At 45.5% G+C, this 23,445-nt stretch overlaps 1 protein-coding gene across 1 annotated transcript; it reads left to right on the top strand.

Annotated features, from left to right (window-relative positions):
* Window positions 1-1,384: 1,384 nt before the first annotated feature.
* CYP27C1 (cytochrome P450 family 27 subfamily C member 1) lies at window positions 1,385-22,791 on the top strand. Its single transcript, XM_065927949.1, has 9 exons — window positions 1,385-1,666; window positions 6,894-7,084; window positions 7,839-8,038; window positions 9,336-9,545; window positions 11,076-11,239; window positions 14,602-14,768; window positions 17,649-17,727; window positions 18,235-18,438; window positions 22,675-22,791. Exons 1-9 carry the CDS (start codon window positions 1,385-1,387, stop codon window positions 22,789-22,791), a joined length of 1,614 nt encoding a protein of 537 aa, XP_065784021.1.
* The last annotated feature ends 654 nt before the right edge of the window (window positions 22,792-23,445 follow it).

The following is a 23,445-nucleotide window of genomic DNA, read 5'->3' as shown; positions in this document are numbered from 1 at the left end:
CAGACTCTGCCTAAAAGACTCCTTCCTTCAGAAGGGCTCTCTCCTGCACTACTCTTTCCTGCCCTAGTAGGAAGTGTGATCTCTCCTCCCCAAAATTCCAATCATATTCTATACTAGTTGCATGGCACTTATGCTAACCTGGTGTGTATTTGTGTACTGCTTTATTCTTCTTGTGGGTTATGAGCTCCTTAAAGGCAGGATTAATATCTTACACTTTGAGTCCCTTACAGAAATAGTGCCTTATAAATAAGAGTTGCTACGCACTTCCTAAATATGGAATAACTAAGTACTTGTTAGAAATGAAATAACTCTGGTCTTCTTTGCTTCACTTACCTACTTATGATCATTTAAATGAAATGCACATTTAACAGAATTGTAAAGATATAAACTACTAATCAAAAAGTAACAATATTTTGTAGGCTTAAAAAAAAAAAAAAAACATTTAGATGTAGGAGAACAAACTGCATGAAATTTTTGAATAATGTTTTCAGAGTAAGTTGTTGAATAACTAGTTCAGAATCTGGGCTGCCTTCCTGAAACCAGATGACACATTTCTTGCCCCTCCTGTGCCAAGCGCCTCCTTTACAGCCCACTTTCCCGCGCAGCTTGGCATTGAGCTCTGAACCTATGTTAGGAAAGTCCTCTTCCTTCTCATTTTCGCCTGGAGGTGTGTTCACTTCTCTAGGCATTGTGCAATAGGACCAATCCTTGCTGGAGACAAAAAACACCAAATGTTCAAAAAGTCACTCACCCCTCACCACAGGTCCTCACTAGCACTTCCAGTCTATACTGTGTGCTGGGATAAAATTAAGGAGGCCCATAAAACCATCAAAAGAGACAGCATATTTTTGATTATGAAAGCTTGTGCTAAAATAATAATGTGGTCATTTTACAATACTGTGAGCGACCGCAAAGTCATCTAGCGTTTTTGTTCTCATTTTCAGATCGAACTATAGTTGCATAACTTGAAATCACAAAGAACAGTTTTTCAAATACAAAAGGGGCAAATTAGCTTTCTTTCCTCAACTCTCTATAGTAATTTTTAAGGATGGAAATAATGCAAAAAATCTCTGTCGACTTCTGTTTTTGGCCATGCTTGGAAGTGGGATTGACCTTAACACTTTGCGGTCTTAAGGAACGCTTAATTAATTGACGTGAGAAAAATAATAATCGCTTCATTTCTGTTGTAGTCTAATCACAGACCACTCCGTTTTCCCCAGCCTTAGGGGAGGGAGCGTTCAATAAAAGTCTGTGTAAACTGATGCCCAGGCCTTAGAACTTCGAAGGAGCGCCAATCGAACAAGTTAAAACGGAACAGAGTAACCTCAAAGAGCAGCCCTCGAAACAACAAAACTGCTCAAACCGACCAACGCACGGGATCGCGATGGCTCTGCTGGAGCGGATCCTGAAAGCCCGTCCGAGCCCGGCGGCCGGGCGGAGCGGGCTTCTGGGCGGCTGGGACGCTGGGCAGCCCCGGCCCGCGGGCTCCGGGCTCCCGGCGAGGGCGCGGGCCGAGGACAAAGGAGCGGGGCGGCCAGGGGTGTCGCAGGCCGGGGGCCGGGCACAGGGGCCCCGAAGCCTCGCCGCCATGCCGGGGCCCCGGACGCTCGCCAACCTGGTGGAGTTTTTTGGGAAGGACGGCTTCAGCCGCATCCACGAGATCCAGGTAGCGGCGCGCGGGGGCTCTCTCCGGCGGGAGGGCGTCCGGGAGGGAGACCCGGGAACGACGCCAGCGAGGGAAGCCTGGGGAGCTCCGGAAAGAGAACCCCGGGAGAGGATGCCGGGGAGGGAGCGCCGGGGAAGGGTCCCGGAGAGAGGATCCCGGGAAGCGCGCCGGAGAGGGAAACTAGGGAGAGGGCATGGAGGCGGGACGTCCGAGGAGGAGACGCCGGGAAAGGTTCCCTGGGGGGCGCGCCGGGCCGGGGGCTCTGAGTGACCCGAGGGGCGCCAGAGGAGAGGTCGCGAGCCGGGCGCGCCCGGGAGCCCTGGGCCCCGCGCGCCGTGCGCTCCGGCGAGCTCGCGCGCGCGGGCCTGCGGAGTAGGGGGGCAGGCAGCAGCCGCCGGGCCTTCCCCGACGGTCCCCGGGGAGGCCCAGGAGGACCGTCTCTCCACGCGGTGCGCGAGGAGCCCGGTGGGTCTTTTCGCGGCCGAGGACATGTTGCATATGCTTTCAGTCCTCTTTGTTGGTGTTTAATAATTGAAAAACAAAATCCCCCAAATAACTGGGGTTCGGAGGCTCCGGGTTATGTAACCTCTAAGTGATGAGAAGACAGACGAAGGTTCCTGAATCTCGGCGTCAAGCCAGGGCTGGGCAGGGCTTTAGGAAGAACCCAACCGGTCCAACAAGCCTGGCGGAGCGTAGGGGAGCCCGCTCATCCTTCGGTGGCTCACCTTGACCCAGAGTGTTGCCCTTCCCAGGCCCGCCTCAAGCCTCTCATTGCAAGGTGACCCTCAGCTTTGAGGCCGGCAGGTCCGGTCTCTCTCCCTCGCCGCGGCAGCTGCTGCCCACTCTGCCCGCCCCAGCGCCGGCTGTCATTTCTGGGACCTGGGCCTTTTGACCTCTTCCGAGAGCAGCCTCCACCCACACCACTCCCCTCCTTTTGTTCAAAGCTTACCATTCAACCTTCAGAAACTTCTCAGAGGAAGTCTTTGTAACCGCACCCCTGGGTTTTGGTCATTGATCCATTCCCTCAACCAGGAACCTACCAGATGGTGCAGAGGCCAGGGCTACGTTGGAGGAGCAGAAATTTCATTGATGGAAAAAGACTGTGGAGCAAGAGGAGCAATTTTAATTTGACAAAATTTCACTTGGCCCGCATCTTGCCATCTGCCACATGAGCCCTACACAATTTCTTCCCAGAAGTGTTTCTAGGGGTCAAAAGTGATTTCCTCTCTTTTCCATGTGGAATCTGAACATAAGATATCAGGATGATAGTTTTCAAATATGGTAAAAACATTTTTTTGTTGTTGTTTTCTATTTGTTGGCATGTTTAATACAGGTTGCTCTAGACTGGATAAGGTTCTAGTATAACCCTTTCGGCTCTCTGGGTTACCCCTACTGCATTTCTAAGGAGGAAGAGAATTATTCTGTTATCTCAACTCCAGTTTCCTTTCACTCGACTTGTAATCACAGAATGCCAGCTCACAAGGGATCATAGCATCCATCTATAGGATCCAGGTCTTTCACTTTACATGTGGCAAACACCCAAAGTCTTGGGTGAGTGACTTGGCCATGGTCACACAGCTAGTTAGTGGCAGAGCAGACAGTGATCGGGGTGCCCAGTGTGACAGAGTGCAAAGGTCCTGTGTTACATACCAGCGATCTGCAAACACCTGTGGAGTCTTGGCCAATCAGTTATTCTCTCTGGACTGCGGTTTGCTCTGTGCAGACGTCTAGCATTCGTCATCCATCCCATGGGTTATTGTGAGGCCATGAGATCAGGGCTGTGGAAGGGCTTTGTAAGCTGTAATAGTCACCAATAGATAAGAAGAATGAACACTTCCAGAACTCTTTTCATGGTTGCCCAGGCACAGTTCTAAGTCCTCTCTGGGAGGTAATTTCTATTATTTCTCCACTTTGCAGATGAGGAAACTGAGGCACAATGGAACCTAACTTCCCAAGGTCACACATCTGTGACCCAAGATGCCAACTCCAGAGTTTGTGCTCCAGCTGGCTAAACAAACTGAGCCTGGCTGACTATCATCCCCTGGCCCAGCACTAAAAGGGCCATAAACTTGTGTCTTTCATCTAGTTCTTTCTGCCCCTTGCTCAGTTGCTCCCTTGTCTGATTGTGCCCATTCAGTAGCTGGATTTCCCTGATGAATGGCCCCTCTCCCAGTACTTCGTGTAACAGCTATCCTATCAGATACCTGGAGAAACACCCTTCTGGGGTCACCTGTATGTTAGGCCGAGTGATCCTTTGGCACCTGACACATCCCAGTTGAGTCTGAGTGTCTTCATCTTCAGGCAGTGGGACTTCAACGAGGTTCATAAAGAAGCAAGCAGCTTCTACCTGAGAGCAGAAGAGTGGAGAGATGACAGACTCTCTGGCCTGCCATTTCCTTGGTTGAGGATTGGGGTGATAAGAAACGTTGGCAGATGCCAAAGAGAAATGTAGTCATTTCTGCCATGCTCAGCCCTGCCTATGTCATGCTGAGCCACGCATGAGGGTACTTATCTTTCATCTTTTCTCCTTCCCTCCTTCCTTCCTTAGTTATTTAACTGGAAAGATTAACTCATTTACATTTATTGTAATTTCTTTTTTTTGTTAACAACTTTGTTGAGATATAATTAACATATCATACAGTTCTCTCACTTGAAGTATACAACCATCACCAAAACATATATAGAACATTTTCATAACCTTAAAAAGAAACCCTAAAGAATACAATATAGTATTCTTTAGCTGTTACTCACCAACCCTCCATTTCCCCCAGCCTTAAGCAACTACTGATGATTTACTTTCTATCTTTATAGATTAGCCTATTGTGGACATTTTATATAAATGGAATCATATAATAAGTGGTCTTTTGTGTTTAGTTTCTTTCACTGAGCATCATATTTTCAAGGTTCACCCATGTTGTAACATGTATCAGCACCTCATTCCTGTTTATGGATAAATAATGTTCCAGTGTATGGACAGACCACATTTTGCTTATTCATTCATCAGCTGATAGACATTTGGATTGTTCCCACCTTTGACTGTTACAAATAATGCTGCTAGGAATATTCAGTGTAAATTTTTGTGCAGACACATGTTTTCACTTCTTTGGGGTCTATTTCTCAGAGTGAGATTGCTGTGTCAAATAGTAACTCTGTATAGACTGTTCTAAAGTAGCTGCATTATTTTACATTCCATCAGCAGTACAAGAGGGTTTTGATTTCTCCACATTCTTACTAATATTTGTTATTACCTGTCCTTTGCTTATAAGCATACTAGTGCGTGCAAAGAGATATCTCATTGTGGTTTTGATTTGCATGTCCTTAATGACTAATGATGTTGAGCTTCTTCCATGCGATTATTAGACATTTTGAGACCTTCTTTAGAGAAGTGTCCATTCAAATAATTGCCCAGTTTTTTAATTGAGTTATTTGTTTTCTTCTCTGTTGGGTTGTAATAGTTTCTTATATATTCTAGACACAAATCTCTTATCCATATGTACTTTGCAAATATTTTCCCCATTCTAGGGATTGTCTTTCACTTTCTTGGTAGTGAAAGACATTTAAAAATTGAAGCACATTTAAAAATTGTGATGATGTCCAAACATCTGTTTTTTCTTTTGTTGCTCATGCTTCTGGTATCATATCTTAAGACACTATTGCCAAATCTTAGGTCATGAATATTTATCCCTGTGTTTTCCTCTTAGAGTCTTGTGGGTTTGGCACTGATGTTTTGGTCTTTGGTCCATTTTGAGGTAGTTTTTGTATGTGGTGTGAGACTAGTGTACACCTTATTTTTTGTTTGTCATTATCCCATTTTCCCGGCATCATTTGTTAGAGTCTATTCTTCCCCATTTAATTGTCTTCACACCCTTGTTGAAAATCAGTTGACCATAGATGTATGGATTTATTTCTGAGCTATCAATTATTCCAATGATTTAGATGCCCATCCTTATGCCAATATCACACTGTCTTCGATACTTTCATAGTAACCTTTGAAACGGAAATGTTAGGCCTTCAACTTTGCTTTTTTTTAGAAGACTGTGTTTGCTGTTCTGAGTGGCTGGAATTCTGATAGGTATTATGCTGAGTTTATGGGTCAGTTTTGGAGGTATTACCATCTTAATAATATTGTTTTCTTTCCTTGAACATGGATCATCTTTCCATTTATGTATGTTTTCTCTGATTTCTTTCAATGGTTTTTGTAGTTTTCAGAGTGTAAGTTTTGCATTTCTTTTATTAACTGTGTTCCCAAATGTTTTATTCTTTATGATGTTCTTGCAAATGGAATTGTTTTCTTAATTTTATTTTTGGGGTGTTCATTGCTAGTGTATGGAAATACAATTTTATTTTTGTATATTGATATATTCTATAAGTTTACTGAACATATTTATTAGTTCTAATTTTTTTTAAAGCAGGTATCTTAGAATTTTCTATATGTGAGATCATGGCATCAGTGAATAGTGATAGCTTTATTTTCCCCTTTCTAATCTGGGTGCCTTTTCTTTCATTTTCTTGCTGTCGGTATTTTCACAGGTTCATTACACATTGCCTACAGGGAGCTTTCTTCAAAGGGGCAGGCTGGGTGGGCTGCTAAGGGCCTAAGGGAAAGGAGCTGGCAGAGCGTGTTTGACTCAGAGGACAATTTAGACCCTTGCAGTTAGTTCGTCTATACCCCTAATCCTCTCTTGTTGCTTCACACACTTAAGGTATTTTTAAATACACATCTTTAAAGAATTGAGAAGACTTCTGTGAATTATGGTTAATGATGTGAAAATATGTTTATCTCTGGAATGTTTAAAGTGGCCATTCTTTTTTTAAATTAATTTTTCCTGGAGTATAGTTGAGTTAGAATGTCATGTTAGCTTCAAGCGTACAGCAAAGTGACTTGGTTAGACGTGTACTGTTACCCACTGTGTTTTAGATTCTTTTCCCTCACAGGCCATTACAGAGGACTGAGTGGAGTTCCGTGTGCTGTACAACAGGTCCTTTTTAGTTATCCATTTTATATTTAGCAGTGTGTGCCCGTCAACCCCGATCTCCCAGTTTGTCCCTCCCCACTCCATCCCCCTTGACAGCCACAAGCAGAGTGGCCACTCTGATCAGTCCTTTTGATGTGGAGCCTCCCTCTGCCCCCAGGGTTCTGCTCGCCTGACACCCGGGAGTGTCTGTATTGAAGGTGTGTCCTATTTGTGTGTTTTTTTACTGTTCTGATTTCTCCTTGGCATTGCAGCAGAAGCACACTCGGGAATATGGGAAAATCTTCAAGTCTCACTTCGGTCCTCAGTTTGTAGTGTCTGTTGCAGACCGCGACCTGGTGGCCCAGGTGCTCCGCGCGGAGGGGGCTTCGCCCCAGAGAGCCAACATGGGGTCCTGGCAGGAGTACCGAGACTTGCGGGGCAGATCCACTGGCCTTATCTCTGCGTGAGTATGTGGAGCCAGGCTGAGCCTCAGCAGGAGCAGGCAGCCCAGGGAGACTCCCTCCCTGAATTACTGGGCTCCTAAAACCAGCTATTAATAAAACACAGAACTCCCAGGGGAACAGTCTCTAAAGAGCCTCTTGTGTGGTCTCCTGAAATCTCTTGAAATCCTCTGGGAAGAGACTTGATGGCAAGGACGGGCGGGAAGTCCCACTGACCGAGTGATGGAGAGAAACTGTTTCTCAAGCAACACTTCATGGCTTTAGGGGTCCACGTGATGACCACTGAGGTGGCTGAAGCGCACAGAGCCCACCTGTGGACAGGGGTGAGGGTGGTGAGCTGTTCCAGGAAACCTCCAGGAGGGTCTCGGAACTTCAGTATTTATTGCCTTGTGATGTTCCCGTCTCATAACTGCTAGGGTTATTATTTTGTTTTTATACACCTTTGTGTCTTCCAAGAGTGAATTGGCACAGCCTCAAGCAGGGAGGAGAGCACAGAGCATCTGCCCATCCCCTGGTCCAGTTCCCATTAGTTTAGAGATTCTGTTCTTGCTTGTTTGTCCTTATATGTGTGTCCTTATACATGAGCCAGGGAGTAATACCATCACTCCCCTCTCTTTGCAGTGTCTAGCCTATCTTTATTCCATTTGGATTGGCAGATCTTGTTGACTATTGCTAGGAAATTTTTGCAGAGATATTCTGAATTCCTTCCCAGTATATTGATATAAGTAAGATTATTTGGAATTCACTTTATTCTAGGGAGGGTGAACAGTGGCTCAAGATGAGAAGTGTGTTGAGACAAAGAATTCTGAAACCGAAAGATGTGGCCATTTTTGCAGGAGAAATCAACCAAGTTATTGCTGATTTAATTAAAAGAATCTACTTCCTCAAGAGCCAGGCAGAAGATGGAGAGACACTGACCAACATCAATGACCTTTTCTTCAAATACTCAATGGAAGGTGAAGTGAAGTCAGGTGGTGGGAAAGATGGAAGAACGGACGTTTGCCAAAATATGTTTGTTATCATTGAGCATTTCCTGTCCCAATGTGCTAAGCCCTGTATGTATATATGTGTAATCCTCACAGTGCTAACGGAACCAGATTGACCACCACTGTTTTACAAATGGGAAAACTGAAAAACTACTGTCCATTTTTAATGGCAGGGACTTTGTTTCAAATTCAGGCCTCTCTAACTCAAGAACTATGCTCCTAATTACTACGTATTTTGTTTTAGCACAATTTAAAAAGCAACAGAGGGACTTCTCTGGTGGCCCAGATGGTAAGACTCTGCGTGCCTAATGCAGGGAACCTCTGTTTGATCCCTGGGCAGGGTATTAGATCCCACATGCTGCAGCCAGGACCTGGCACAACCAAACTTAGAAAAGACGTAGCAGAAATTGAGAGGGTGTGTACTACAATCACTCTAGCTTTTAAAATCCTTGTTAGATGGGTAATACATTCCCATGGTTCAAAAATCAAACCCAGAAGGTACTCATGGAAAAGTTTCCCTCTCTCCTGACCCAGCTAGGTCACCAGTTTCTATGTACATATTTTATATATGTACAAAGAAATACATGTGGGTCCTCTTTTTACTTAAAAAAAAAAAGGTAGCATACAACTCATTTTTTTCTGAACCTGAGTTTTTGGAGAATTCTATGAGATTTTCCACTTTTACTGTTAATTCTCAGGCTGAGGCGTGAACCCATGCCCCTTGCAGTGAGAGTGCAGAGTCTTACCCACTGGACCACCAAGAAGTCCAGGTTTCCTATGAAAAAAATGAGTTTAGCTTACTTCAAATTTAATTTTTAAGTTAACTTTTTAAAGTTCTGGCATTAATGTTCTCTAAAAATAGTCACAAAATCAACAGAGAAGTGAGTTGTAGATACGCTGAGAAATCCTGGTCTTCCCTGGTTCTTGGAGGCCCTTTCCTCTGCCCCCTTAGCTCTCGGGTCTGGGGCTCCCCGATGTGTGGCCAGGAAGAGCCACCTTTTAACTCCCCAAAGTCGAGCAGTTGGCTGAAAGGTTGGGAATTTTGCTTCGTGGGTCTTGAACAGTCTTGAACAGAACTGAGGGCATGGTGAAGCCGAGGGTCAGTCCTCACCAAACTCACAACATCCTGAGGATCAGAACCCGATAGAGGAGAACCTCAGGGGTAGGCATTCGGATAACTTCGGGAGTTACTTTTATGGCCAGGTATCTCATGTTGATTCTGTGGATAATCTAGAAGAAGAAGAGTTGTAACTTTTCCCCTGTGCAGGAGTGGCCACCATCCTTTATGAAAGTCGTCTGGGCTGCCTGGAGAACAGCATCCCGCAGGCGACCGTGGATTACATCGAGGCCCTGGCGCTCATGTTCTGCACGTTCAAGACCTCCATGTACGCCGGTGCCCTCCCTAGGAGGCTCCGCCTGCTCATCCCCAAACCCTGGCAGGACTTCTGCAGGTCCTGGGATGGACTCTTCGAATTCAGTAAGAGAAGAGTAGGGGCGCCTTCTGTGGAGCCTGGTGGGCCTGACTTCCCTGCTGGATGTGTGTCTCACACTCACACAAGATCGTGGGATCACTGCAGGGGATGCCCTGGTGAAGTTATGTGCTGTTTTAGCCTGGTTTTCTGAAGGAGCAAAAAGCCTGTGGGTTGTGACCACAAGTAATGTGATTGATTTCTCCTTTTTAAACTCTTTTAATTTTAACAAACATGCTTGCAGGGATAGGTGCAAGTAAGTGTTGTCTATGGGAGATGATGTCTTTAGTCCAGTCATTCTGTCATTGCTTAAATCTTTGAAACATTCTCAGTGGCAGCTTTTTTGGACAGAGACAAATTCATTTGTTGCTTACTGGGTGAAAACAAGCTGGGAGAAACCATTTTGTTCCAACCCAAGTTGAGATGAACAAAGTAAGATTAGTTTTCCAATATGGTTAAAAATTTTAGTATAAAAGAATTTTCAAAGTGAAAGATTTCCAAGATGTCTAGAACAATGTTTTTAGAACAATGTTAACATTGAAAGAAGTGTCTTGGAGGTCAGCATTCATTTGACTTTTTTTTTTTTTTCTGGCCACACTGGGCTGCTTGTGGGGATCTTAGTTCCCTGACCAGGGATCGAACTTCATCCCCTTGGATGAAAGTTTGGAGTCCTAACCATTGGACTGCTAGGGAATCCCCTTATTTGTGTATATAAGTTCTGATATATATAATATGCTAGCATCTTTCTGCAGTAATTCAGCCCTTTCCCTCATTCATTCTCCCTTCTGGAAGCACAGTGGGAAAAAAAGAATCTATATTCTTCTTACTCCACAGCTTTTTTGGCTATTACATTAGAAAAAGGAACATTTGCAATTACTTTATAGATTATTTTACAGAAAGAAGAGATATTTATCTTTCTTTCTTTGGAGTATATGTAAGTACCTAGTTGGGTTTATTCAACAATTCAGGAACCAGCAGCATCCCACCTTGCAAATAGAGGGGAGTTCCCAACCGTTATTCATTTACACAAACAACCATATGGATGAAGCTCCAAGGTTGGCAGTAAACCAGCGGGGGATTGTCTAGCCTCTGAACCTGCCAAACATTGAGAGAAGTTATTGGAGGGATGAAGAGGGACTTGAGACGGAAGAGGAGATTCTATTATTTTTAACTTTTTATTTTGTATTGGAGTATCGCTGATTAGCAGCATTGTTAGTTTCAGGTAGACAGCAGAGGCACTCAGCCAAACACATAACATGAATGCATCCTCCGCCAAATCCCGCTCCCTTCCAGGCTGCCACGTGGCATTGAGGAGCGTTCCATGTGCTATACAAGAAGTCCTTGTTGGTGGTCCATTTTAAATATAGTACTGTGTACATGCCCATCCCCAACTCCCTAACTATCCTATCTTCCCATCTTGCCCTAGTCGCCCTCCCCCACTGTAAACTCTGTGAGTCTGTTTTGTAAGTTCATTTGTATCATTTGAAGAGGTGATTCTTAACCAAACTTCTTTCAAAAGAAACACTGTTTTCAAACAGGCCAAATTCATGTTGACAACAAGCTGAGGGACATACGGTGCCAGAGGGAAAGAAGGGAGAGAGTGAGAGGAGGGCTGCTCACCTACCTCTTCCTCAGCCGGGAACTGACCCTGGAGGAAATCTACGCCAACATGGCCGAGATGCTGCTGGCCGGTGTAGACACGGTGAGCTCTCCCATTTCCTTCCTTCTCAACAGACGCAAAACGCTCAGCGTCTAGGACCTTTCTAAGCAATCCGACGGATGGCAGATGCTTTAAGAGGACAGAGCCTGTTTGTACTAGCTGAATGTCTGCTTCGCTGCTGCACTTCTCCAGAAGAAAACTCCACCTTTTCTCTTTTTTTAAATATATGTAAAATGTAAAACTAAGGTGCACAGTGAATTCTGTAAAGAACATAACCCAGGTCCACTATCATGCGCACAGTGTAACAATTTGTTAAAAAAAAGTTATAACTTTTTTATTGGAGTATAGTTGCTTTACAATGTCCTGTGAGTTTCTGCTTACAGCAAAGTGGATCGGCCACATGTACCGGTGTATCCCCTCTTCCTCGAGTTGCCTTCCCGTTTAGATCACAGAGAGCATTAACGAGAGCTCCTGTGCTAAATAATACGCTTTAAAGTTTAAAATCCTGATTTGCAAACATTTCCCCATTGTTTCATAATATCAGAAATGCAGAGGGCACAGACGTGAAAAGCCCTCTTATTTATCACTTAAAATATTCTGGGTGATGGAAAGCTCCCCAGTTCATTTGATAAGGCCAGCATAACTTAACCTGATAAAGGACGCATAAAGAAAGAAAGGTTTAATAAGCAGTTTGCTTTCATATGTGTATGTATCAATTTAAAATAAAACCTGAGTGAATATATTCAATCAGTGTAGCAGATGGGTAATATACTATGACCAAGGAGAGCTCAATGTCAGAATGAGACAAAGCACTGACCCCTGATTTGGAGGGAACTCTACCCTCTGGCTAAGTGAGAAATGAAGGTGCAGGAAAGCAAGTGTCCTGTGTTCACGTCAGTGAAACCAGCACTGCCCCCAGCCCCTGTCCACGTGCAGGCGTGTGTCTCTGAGTGATTGCTGGGCATGGAGCAAGTGTGGAGCCTGCACACTGGGTTACCACGGGCTCCCTGAGGGGGCGGGGGTGCTCCAGGGATGATGAAAAAGAAAGTGGTGACTTAGGACAAAGCAGGGCCAGGCTTTCAGTAATGTGGGGGAAAGTCAGTTGCGTGAAATAATTAAGATTAAGCAGTAAATGTGGTGACTGACTGTGCGTGTCTGTAAGTATCTTTCTGTTCCCACAGAATCTTCTGAAGTAGGTGTTATTGTCTTCAATTAATGGGGGGAAAGATGAAACAGCTAAGCTACCTCAAGGTTTTTCCTTCACACGAGTGCTTCCTGGACTTGAGGAAAGCATGAATCTCCCTTTTAGAGGGAGGAAAAAAACCTATGGTTGACATTTTTAGTGACATGATGTCACTTAAGTAAAAGCAGAAAAACTTCACATAAATTCATTACTCTCATGGATCATCTTCAACAATAAAACAAAATGTATATATATGAAATGCAAACTAATCAATGCAGTCAGTTCCAGCAATGAAAATTTTAATTAACTGTGTGAATGTGACAGAATGGCTCTGAGTGGGGAACGAATGTTGGAATGCACAGCCCAGCCCTAAGCTGATTCAGATGTGTGGTACCCTTGCCCCCTGGTGGTAACTAAGAGTATCACCACATGTTGGAGGTGGGGGTGCAGAAGGGACCCATTCCTACCTGAAGGAAACTTAGGAGACAAAAGCTTGCAATGTTATGCTCATTTAAAAGAAAAATATTATTTTAAAAAGCCAACTTTGTTTAGCATAATTTGTGCACAACAAGCTGCTTCCATTTAAGTGGTACAATTCAATACAGATTGTTGACAGATACAGTATAAATACAAATGCTATCATTTTTTAAACCAACACCACAATCAAGATCCTGGACATTTTTATCATCTCTGCAAGTTCCTCACCCTCATTTCAGTCCATCCCTCCCATACCCCCACCCCTGGCAACAGCAGACACTGTACATCAGTTTGCATTTTTCTAGAAATTTATATAAATGGAATCATACAGCATGTATTTTGGGTCTGGCTTCCTTCACACAGTGAAATGATTTTTGAGATTCATGCATGTTGTTGCCTATAAAAATATTTATTCCTTTTTTTTTTAATCATTGAATAGTTGGCATCACTGACTCAATGGACCTGAGTTTGAGCAAGTTCCAGGAGATAGTGAGGGACAGGGACACCTAGTGTGCTTCAGTCCATGGGCTTGCAAAGAGTCAGATACAACTGAGTGACTGAACAACAACCATTATTGAATAGTATTGCACTGTATGGCTATACCACATTTGGTTTTTCCATGAAACTGTGATTTTAATAGAAATTTTCTGTTCTCTTGATAGGAAGCATCTGATTTATTTCCTTACCATTTACAAGAGGAACTTGCACATTTTATTATGTATTACAGTAGAGCTTGTCCTATAAATACTAATGGACTATTTCCTCTAAAAATCCATAATATCTATTGGAGGGAAACAATGTCAATGACTTATTTAAGTTAGTCTTTTTAGTTGAAAGAAAGGGCTCTTTACTGTGGAATGTCCTTGTTTACAAGCAAGTGAAATATAGTCACGTAGATAATAGTATTGATTTTAGTGAAAATCTTGGAACCTAGGATATAGAATAGAATTATTCTCAATAACCAGAAATTCAGTCTTCAATCTAAGCAGTGGTAGAAACAGTGATACTGCTTTGTGCAAATGCCATCCAATCCTCATATGATAGTTTGCTTAATAAGCACACGGGAATGATGAATGGACCATTAATAGACCCATGACTGCCCCCTCTCCACCCCCACTCCCAGACTCTCCCGCATCTCCTCTAGATTAGGGCAACGAGAGCAGGTCTAGCCCAGCCACGGGCCTGAGGCATGCCATTCTCAGCTTGATGGGCAGCCTCAGGCCCTTCCTAGCAAAACCCAAGTGGCCCTTGTAAAGAAGCCTGCAGAAAGTTCTAGGCACAACCTCCAGGCTTGACCAGCATTCCTATGTGCTCACAGACCCCAGTGAAGAGGAGGAGAATTGCTCTTCAATGATTTTTTAAAATTATTTTTGGCCACGTCATGTGGCTTGCAGGATCTTAGTTCCCTGACCAGGGATTGAGCCCGGGCCCTCGGCAGGAAAATCGCTGAGTCCTAACTGGACCGCCAGGAAATTCCCACTCTTTAATGGTTTTTTAAAAGTTCTAAAATAATGTTTCCTGTAGCTCTTTATTGAAAAAAGCACTTGGATCCCATAGCTGATACTACTTTCCCAAGGTATCTGGAGGAGTTAGGGGACTCGTCTTCTGCTTGGGTAAGACATACAATGCCCTGACAGTTTCACCTGCACTTACTCTCTCGCGACTTCATGTCCAGTGTTTCCTGCTGCTGAAATCCTTGGCTCCATTCAAGACACGTGCCTGTGTCTGCCGGTTTCTTTCTTAGACATCGTTCACGTTGTCCTGGGCAGTGTACCTTCTCGCAAGGCACCCAGAAGTGCAGCAGGCCCTGTACCGGGAGATCGTGAGGAATCTGGGGAAAAAGCACGTTCCCACGGCCGCAGACGTCCCCAAAGTCCCGCTGGTCCGAGCTCTGCTTAAGGAAACCTTGAGGTAAAAGGCTCACCAACATTCATGTCAAAACCTGTGTCCATTAAGTCTGGTTCTTCATCATAATGATTGTGCCTTTGACTTAAAAACTGGGTCCTAAACCAATACTCCAGTGACCCTTGGTGGCTGAAATGTTTAGGAAGGAAGGACTCGTGACCATTTTATTTCCTCTCTGCTCTCTGCAGAGTGGGAGAAAGAGGTTCTGTTTTAGAGTTGGAAATATTCATTTCTTCATTAAGATCTTTGTTACTCTTTTTTTGTGGCCACACCATGTGGCATGTGAGGTGGAGTTCCCCCGCCAGGAACTGAACGTGTGCCCCCTGCATCACGTGCGTGAAACCTGAATCACTGGGCTTCAAGGGGAGTGCCCATGAAGATCTGTAGAGCCATGCGCAAACTCTGCACTCACTCTGGACTTTGGATTCACCAGCCGTTTCCCAGTGTGCTTCTTGAAGGACAAAACAGAACCAGAGTGATCATCAGGAAAATGTACTGGGATGTTTGGCCATTTACCATGTGTGTTTACAAGATCCTGTGGTCTTGTGTGAACCTCTGAGTTGGGTTGCAGACACCGAGTAGTGAGGCTCATCTGCCCCCCGAAAAGGCTTTACCGACACGGGAAAAGCCAGAGTGTGAGGGATATGTGATTTTGGGCAGCCTTGGGTGGGACAAGGTGGGATTAGGTTACCAGTGAAGGTTCTTCCTCCTGGGAGGGTCAGGATTCTGACTTCCTCTATGGAGGAAATGCCATGACAAGGAGCAAAGGTTATTCACAAAATATTAACTAAAATAATTCTCTTAAACCTGACTTGATAATGATGTTTCAAGTTACACTGCATCCTCAATCTTTACCATGCTATTTAATCTTTTTTAAAAAAGCCAGGTGTATGTTAACTGGTATTTGTCAATTAAGATTATATTCAGAGTTTTCGTAGGTCACCTCTCAGAGAATCTGAAAATTAAAGTATATTGCCAGGGTCCAGCCCCAGCAGGATCCAGGGGAACCCTCAGGATAAACGGCATCGGCGAATGAGAGAGAGAGAGAGAGAGAGAGAGAGAGAGAGCAGACCAGGAAGGTGCGGCAGAGTCTGGCATTTGCTTTATTTTTCACCGTAGCCTTTATACCCTACGTTGGTACATTTCTAAGGGGCAGATAAGCATACAGACTTAGTTTAATATTATATCAGCTTGTCCTTCATGAAACCAGGTGTGCTCTGTGTATTTTTGTTTATGAGAGTCTTTTTCCATAGATTTTTTGTACATTATCTTCTGGCCTTGAGGTTAGCAGAAAATAGAAAATTTGCAGTCTCATGGTACAGCAAGTTGCAACATAATAGAAATACAATCCTATTAACATAAAGTCTGTCTTTTTGCAGAAATTCTCAGCTAAATTTATCTAAAAAGTTTAACACACAAAGACTCTGCGGCTCTGGTGAGGCAGCCCCTGTTTAGCACTCCTGGTTAAAATTAACAATTATCTTATTGTTTTTACACTAGGGCTAAACTCTTATTTTTCTAGATCTTTAACTATATCAACAATAGTTTCCACTGCACAACCTCAGCACATTAACATCAATCAAACATTGATCCAATAACCACTTTTAAAACAGTATTTGTTGTATTCTCTAATAGGGCTTCTTCACCCCCCAAAGGGCTCTGTGTCTATTAGGGCCTTTTTTATGGTTAATCTCTATGTATAATACCTTTTGGCTTTCAGGCCTGTTGACAATTTATGGCTTGCACCTGGTGCAACTTTAAGCAACTTCAGTAGCCGACCCTGTCTTATTTGTGGTTAATCTATTTTCTTTCTATTAGGTGTCATCTCCAAGGGAACTAGATAGGATTACATTTTTTACAGAACAGAAATGCAAAGGATTGCAAAAACAGCAGATATGGCACAGAACAGGCTGTTAATCTAAAAGTTAATTACCTGCAAGAAGTCGCCAGCTAATCTCTATCTCAACTATTTTCTATTAGGCACATTTGTGGCTATAATATTTGTGGAGCTTTTCTCACCCTGCGGAGGGACCTATGCTTAATTGTTTCTTTTGTTAGCGTACTGTACTTAGGATGTTTAGAACAATCATGAGCATTTTGTGCAATGAGAGCACACATTTATCAAACAAGCCAGAATGCCAGCAAAAGGGTTTGAATTGAAGCATTTCCTTCATCCCTGGCCCCTTCATAGGGTACCAGCGTCCAGGAGATTTATTAATTAGCTTTTAAGTTGGTCTTTATTCAGTGAAAGAGGAGCAGGAGAGCTCTCGGCAGGCAACACAAGAATCCGCAGCAGGGCAAACAAGAACAACAGCAGAAAAGGGGGGAGGATATAGGGTGGGGTAGAGGCCGAGGCCAACCTGGAGGGTCCCTTATCCTAGACGGCCTTGCCTGTCAGGTATTTTCCTCGTGACCTCGTCATGGATGGGGTCCCGGACGGCCTTGCCTGCCTGGTACAGGCAGGACCTCCCATAATGGCTCCCGACAGTATATTTTTCAGAATTTATTTCCTAGAACCCTGAGTTCTATGAATTATTCCTTGATAAAGAGTTCCCATGCATGCATGTATTTCAGAAATTCGGAATTATTCCTCTTGGGAGCATAATAGCACATTAGAAGCTTTGCTTTGTGTTTTGTAATCTTTTTTGACTGTGAGACCTTTTAAAAAAAGTTTATTTTTAACTGGAGGATAATTGCTTTACAATGTTGTGTGAGGCTTTTTTGTGCTTTACAATGTTTTGTGAGGTCCTTCTGAGGATCACAAAGGTCCTTGAAAGATTTTCCCATTTATTTTTTAGAAAATGAAATTGGCATTACATCCAGACTTTTAAATGTTTAGGAGACTATTTTGAAAGTCACCACTCCTTTCTGGTTGGCTCTTTCCAGGCTGTTTCCAGTGCTGCCGGGGAATGGCCGGGTCACCCAAGAGGACCTGGTTGTTGGCGGGTATCTGATTCCCAGAGGCGTGAGTCTGGTGGACATGGTGGGGCTGGCTGAGCTGGGGAGGCTGCACTGGAAATTCGCTTCCACGTTTAGGATGTCCTTGTTCCTATGTGAATATCTGTAGATTTCCTTTTCTTCTGGTGTATTTTTAGGATGAAGATGGGGCTTTAGGAGCAAGGAGAGGTGGACTGTGTGAAATTGGTCTGGCAAAACTAAAGCCAGATATTTCTGTAGCTCATATCACCATTCCACCCTCCCTCCCCTGGAGGCTCCGTGAAAGCAGTAGGTCCCTCAGGGGGAGTTTCTGAAGGACTTGAACTGCCTTCTCTGTGGCGGCATTGAGGTTCATTCAGGGTGGGGTGTGCTTTGGAGGGGGACCTACAGTCCTGGGTCTGCATGGCCTCTTGGGCCCTTACATGGCTTGTCCCAGCCCAGAGCACCTCTGGAGGGTCTGTCCAGCCAGGGCTATGGCCTCTGCTCTGCTTTCCCTGGATTCCATTCTTTATTCCTTTTCTTATGGTTTGCACAGACCCAGCTGGCCCTCTGCCACTATGCCACATCCTATGAGGATGCGAACTTCCCTCGGGCCAAGGAGTTCCGGCCTGAGCGCTGGCTGCGGCAAGGAAGCCTGCGCAGGGTTGACAATTTTGGGTCCATCCCCTTCGGCTATGGGGCTCGAAGCTGCATCGGGCGGAGGATTGCAGAGCTAGAGATCCACCTGCTCGTGATCCAGGTAAGACTTGGGGCCTCAGAGGCCTGTGGGCTCGGTCTAGGTGACTGGGCTCAGCTGGATCAAGACTTAGGCTGAAAAAAAGGAAAAAATTTTGAAAACGTTAAGAGCTTCCTGTTAAATCTTGTCTATGTGTTAAAACACCCCCTCCTTCCCCGGCAGTAGCCATCTCCAGTCACATGGCCACCTGCCTTGTCCGCGTTCCTTTCCTCCTTGGAGTCACGTGGGCAGACCTGGGAGGGGTGGGTGTGGAGGCCATTGGAAGCTGCAGGAGTGGAGTGCTCCACGGGAGCTCGGCAGATGGGTGCGTGGGAGGCGTTCAGGAGTGGCCCTCCGACACCGTGGGTCATCCTGTCACCAGGAGCTCCCGGCCACACAGAGTCACTTAGTGGGCCTGGGGTGGGTTCCAGGTGATTCTGATGGCCGTGTCTGTGGGTTGCACGTGGTCTAAGAAAATGCACGTGCTGGGCGTGGGGGCAGCTCCACCCTTGTGTATGCTGTTCAAGTCCCGCCCTCCCAGGCTCCTCCCTTCCAAGCTGGTCACTCTTGTCACCATCACGGGAAGGATATCATGCTTGCCCCCGAGGCCCCTTCATCACCTCATTTTGTGTGAATCAGCCTTTTACACAGGGAGGTGGTTCTCAAGCTTGTTTGGGTTTCAAAACCTCAGGCAGGCTTGGTTTTGGTGAGAGAGGACCTTACACGTTAATTTCTAAATGGGCAAGTGTTTACTTTTGTGCTCTAGAGAATCTGAGTTCAGGCTGCGGCAGGAGGTAAATAATGTCTGAAGGAAATTTTGTAAAAGAAAACCTGTAGTGGAGAAAACTCTACCCATAAGCCTTTCCCGCAGATTGGGGAAGCCTGCCACGGAAAACCCTGGTCCAAGGTTCGGGAGCTACTGTCGTTGACTCCAGGCTTTGGAAGCGTGAGGGGATGACCTGGGGACGCATGTCCCCCTTTCACTGATAAGAAGCTCTCAGGGAGTGGGAGCCACTTGCCATTGTTGTGGCGTGGTGTGGGGCGCCAGGCGGGTGTCCGGCCTCCCACCTGCAATTCCCCACGCGTCACTGCGGTGCTTCCTGCAGGCTGTCTGAGCCGGGGGCAGAACACGCAGGGATTGGGGCCTTTGCAGATGATGGCATCAGAGAACATACGGGATGGGGCAGCATGGCCAGCCTGGCGGGGATTCTGGGTGGTTGGCATGGGGAGGCAGGCTTGGAGGAGGTGAGGGGCCACTGCCAGGGGCGGCTGGTGTGGACGGTGGTGTCTGGGCTGTCATGCGGTCATCCCGTCTCTATGGGCATGCGAGGGACTGCCGCTCCGCAGGGCTGAGTTGTGTCTCTTCCCGCCATGGGCCCCACAGACACCAGCCAGGCTCACGGGTGGACCAGGTGGAGACAGGTCCGTGCGGAGGGGGCGGCGGCTCCAGGCCCACTGAGGCCAGGCTGTGGTTCCGACCCCAGGGGCAGGCTGCTCTGCAGCTCTCTGAGCCTGTTCCTCACCCACGAAATGGACCAGATACCTGCCTCTTGGGTGTGTGAGGGATGAAAGTGGTCTCGGCACAGGGTCTGGGTGGCAGCCTTTGGGGTTTGCACACCTGCTCTCGCTGTCTGCTCCCAGGGACTGGGAAGGCGCTGGCTCCCTCCGTGATGCTGTGGGCTCCACAGGCACATCTCTGACTGGCAGAGTTCATTGCTTGCTGAGGGCGGTTCAGACAGCGGGCAGGGAGCTCACTGCTTCCTGCCTCTGGTGGCCTGGACAGTTACAGGGGATGCCAAGGGCAAGAGGCCGGCTGAGGGCCCAGAGGGGTGCGCTGGGAAGAGGGTCAGACACGGCGTGTTTGGTGGTGGTGGTGATGAGGCTTTATTTGCTTCTGTTAGCATATTTGTGCACCTGATAAAGTTCTTGCTTCAAGAGTTCTCATTTCTACTGCAAGTATAGTGAGGGAAAATCATTATTTGTTATTGCCAAGAGAAAAAAAGAAAAAGAAAAGGCACAGATCTACAGCACAGGAAAGAGAAAAAGGCATACCTACAAATGCAGTAAATGATTATTTTTAAATCAAGAAAAGACTGCAAACAGCTATTTTTCTTTTTTTTTATACAGAAATGCCCTGTCACCAAACCGAGTATGTTCAGGAATGCAAGGATGGCCCACCTCAGGATAGAATTTATCACAATGGGAGAAATTAAAGGACAAAATTTTATGACCATCTCCCAAAATAACTGATAAAATTCAACACCCATTCATGAAGAAAATCTTTTAGCACAACAACAGTGGAAGGGCTTTCCTTCAGCAAATAAATAGTGTCTATCCAACAGAACAGAGACTGTGCCTGTGGCCTGTGGGAGAGGATGGATTGGTTTTAATGCTGCAATAATAACATGTTTTCTTGAAATCAGGAGCAGGACATTCATATTGCACAGGAAATGTTTGGAAGATACACCTCCTCTCCTTGGGAGTTGGAGTCTTGAAGTGGAACGGGGGCCCTCCTTTTTGCTCTTATACCTCATGCATAGTTTTACTTTTCCAGTGAGCATGTACTGCCATTCAGAAAAGTAGAAAATCCATGTGGGATGTTGGCCTTAGAGTGAGATGTGCGTGTGAGTCCTCCCACTGCCACAGGGGGATGCGCCAGCAAATCTGTGAGGTCAGAACAAAGAGTCAGAGGTTAGATGTTGAGGTGACAGAGTCTCGACGCCAAAACTCTCTAGATCTGCTTAACTGCAGGCCATCCAGCTTGGCTGCCTAATGACAGGGGGCAGTTCAGGCTGTGTCTTCATCGCACCCCTGCTTCCTGCCTGGTCTCCGCCCCAGCTCACCTGGAGGACCCATCAGTGCATACTGTTGTTTACCTGGGAGACGAGGCTGGAGAGTCGGGGTGGAGCAGGTTGGGGCGTATGCATCCCACATGATGACATAGGTTCTCCAGCACCTATGCCCTGTTAGGTGGTCGGAGCTGGGGAGGGAAGAGTGGCTAGTCTCCCCCCTGCACTGTCCCCAGGCCCTGCCTCCCCTCCAGGGACCAGTGCAGTTCTGAGAGGTCCGTAGAGGAGGTTGCCTTTTTTCCGTCTAAGCCTAGAGGTGATTTTGAAAATCAGGCCATGGCCAACTGATGGGGAGATTAGTGCTTGAGGCTGATGGATACTTAGGTGCTCTTTAAAGCAGGTCATTTAGATACTTTGCAGTTTCACCCTGAGAGATAGGACCACTTCTGCTTTGGAACCATAGAAGTGAGAAATGGAATCCAAGGTGCAAATGAGGAATACTTAAATGAAGGACAGTAATGGATGGAGTCTGGGTGCTCTGCCTCCTCCTGACAGCTGTGCGTTGCTGTGTGTGTCCCACCACTGAGCGGCTGCAGCTTCTAAACCTTGCAGTTTCACTTTGTTCTTTTCTCCTTTCCCCTTTGATTCCTTCTTTTTCTAGACCTACCATGGAACCAATAGAGTTAGAATTTTGAACTGGCTAATAAAATATAAGTTATTTCAACATTCTGTTACCAAGCAAAGTTCATGTGCGCAACACACAGTGAGGCCAAACAAACCAAAACATCAGACTTTGGAGCAGTAAAAGGTTTATTACAGAGTCAAGCAGGAAGAATGGGTGGCTTGTGCTCAAAACCCTTGATCTAGTCAATGGTTTCGGGGGGGAAACTTTTATAGGCAAAATTTGGGGTTAGGCTGCAGGGTGCATGACTTTCTTCTGATTGGTTGATGGTAAGTTGACAGGGCGGTGCTCCAGGAATCTTGTGTTCAGCCTGAGTTTACCCTCTTCCACCTAGGTGGGTCCTTACTTCTGCAGAAGAGCTCTAATATACTGTTATGTGCATCCCTTGAGGAGGAATCAGGACTGTGACTGTCCTCCCTTGTTTCTGCCTCCCCTTCCTTCACTAATTAGGAACTGGGTGATTCCCCTCTTTGGAACTCAGGGAAGGTCAAGGAGGCCTAAGGAAGCCTATTTCTTTCAAGCAAGAAATGGGGGACACGAAGGCTTTTGTGCCCAGGAACCTCACAAAATCCTACTCAGTTTCAATTCTGCCTGAATATTGAGGCATGTGAGGTTCCACGGACCTCACAGTTACTCATTGGATGTGCCAGACTCCCGAGCAGGACATGACGCTGTTTCTCACCTCTCTTGTTCCCTTGGTTTCCTGCAGCTGGAGCTTTAATGAGAGTACAGGTACTGCAGATTTTCTGCTATCCCAATTTTAAAATCCTTTTCTCTTTCTCTTTTTAGTTGCTTCAACATTTTGAGATCAAAACGTCTCCTTGGACTAAAACTGTTCATGCAAAAACGCATGGGCTTCTGATGCCAGGGGAGCCCATCCACGTGCGTTTTGTTAACAGGAAGTGAGCCTGGAGTTTTTCATCCAGTCACCAGACCGACACACAGCAGGTGTTTGTAGGCCATGGATGACGGCAGGGGAGGAAAGAATCTCTTCTCAGGCGATCTTGGTAATACAGTGGCCTCCTTGGTCCTGGGAAACTTTGAAATCTTTTTGCAAAGTAATGTGAGAAGATTACTTTTGCATTCCAGAGTTGCCTTTTTTTTGTTGTTTGTTTTTTGAGTAACAGCTGTTGAGAAGCCAGTGGCACTGAATTCTCACGCCTCATATGGTGTCTTGCCCTTGAACTTACCCATAATCTCCTCTGCATTTGGGCCAGGAAGTGTTGGTATACTTACAGATTCAGTGCCTGAACGTACCTTCTCTGATGCTGCATCAGGACTGCATGTTAGGACAGAATTCCAACTTCTTATCTTGAAGAGGAAACATTAGAGGCTTCTGTAGAACAGACCTGTGGTTGCCAAGGAGGGTGGGTGAGGGAGAGAAAGACTGGGGATGTAGAATTAACTGTATAGTACAGGAAACTGTATTCAGTATCCTGGGATCAGCCATGATGTAAAGGAATATGAAAAAGAATGTACATATATATATAACTGAATCACTTCACTGTACAGCAGAACTTAACATTGTAAATCAACTATAATTAAATAAAATTTTAAAAA

This window comes from Muntiacus reevesi, chromosome 3 (assembly GCF_963930625.1).
Source record: "Muntiacus reevesi chromosome 3, mMunRee1.1, whole genome shotgun sequence".
Lineage (NCBI taxonomy): Eukaryota > Metazoa > Chordata > Mammalia > Artiodactyla > Cervidae > Muntiacus > Muntiacus reevesi.
This window is presented reverse-complemented; position numbering and strand designations above follow the sequence as displayed.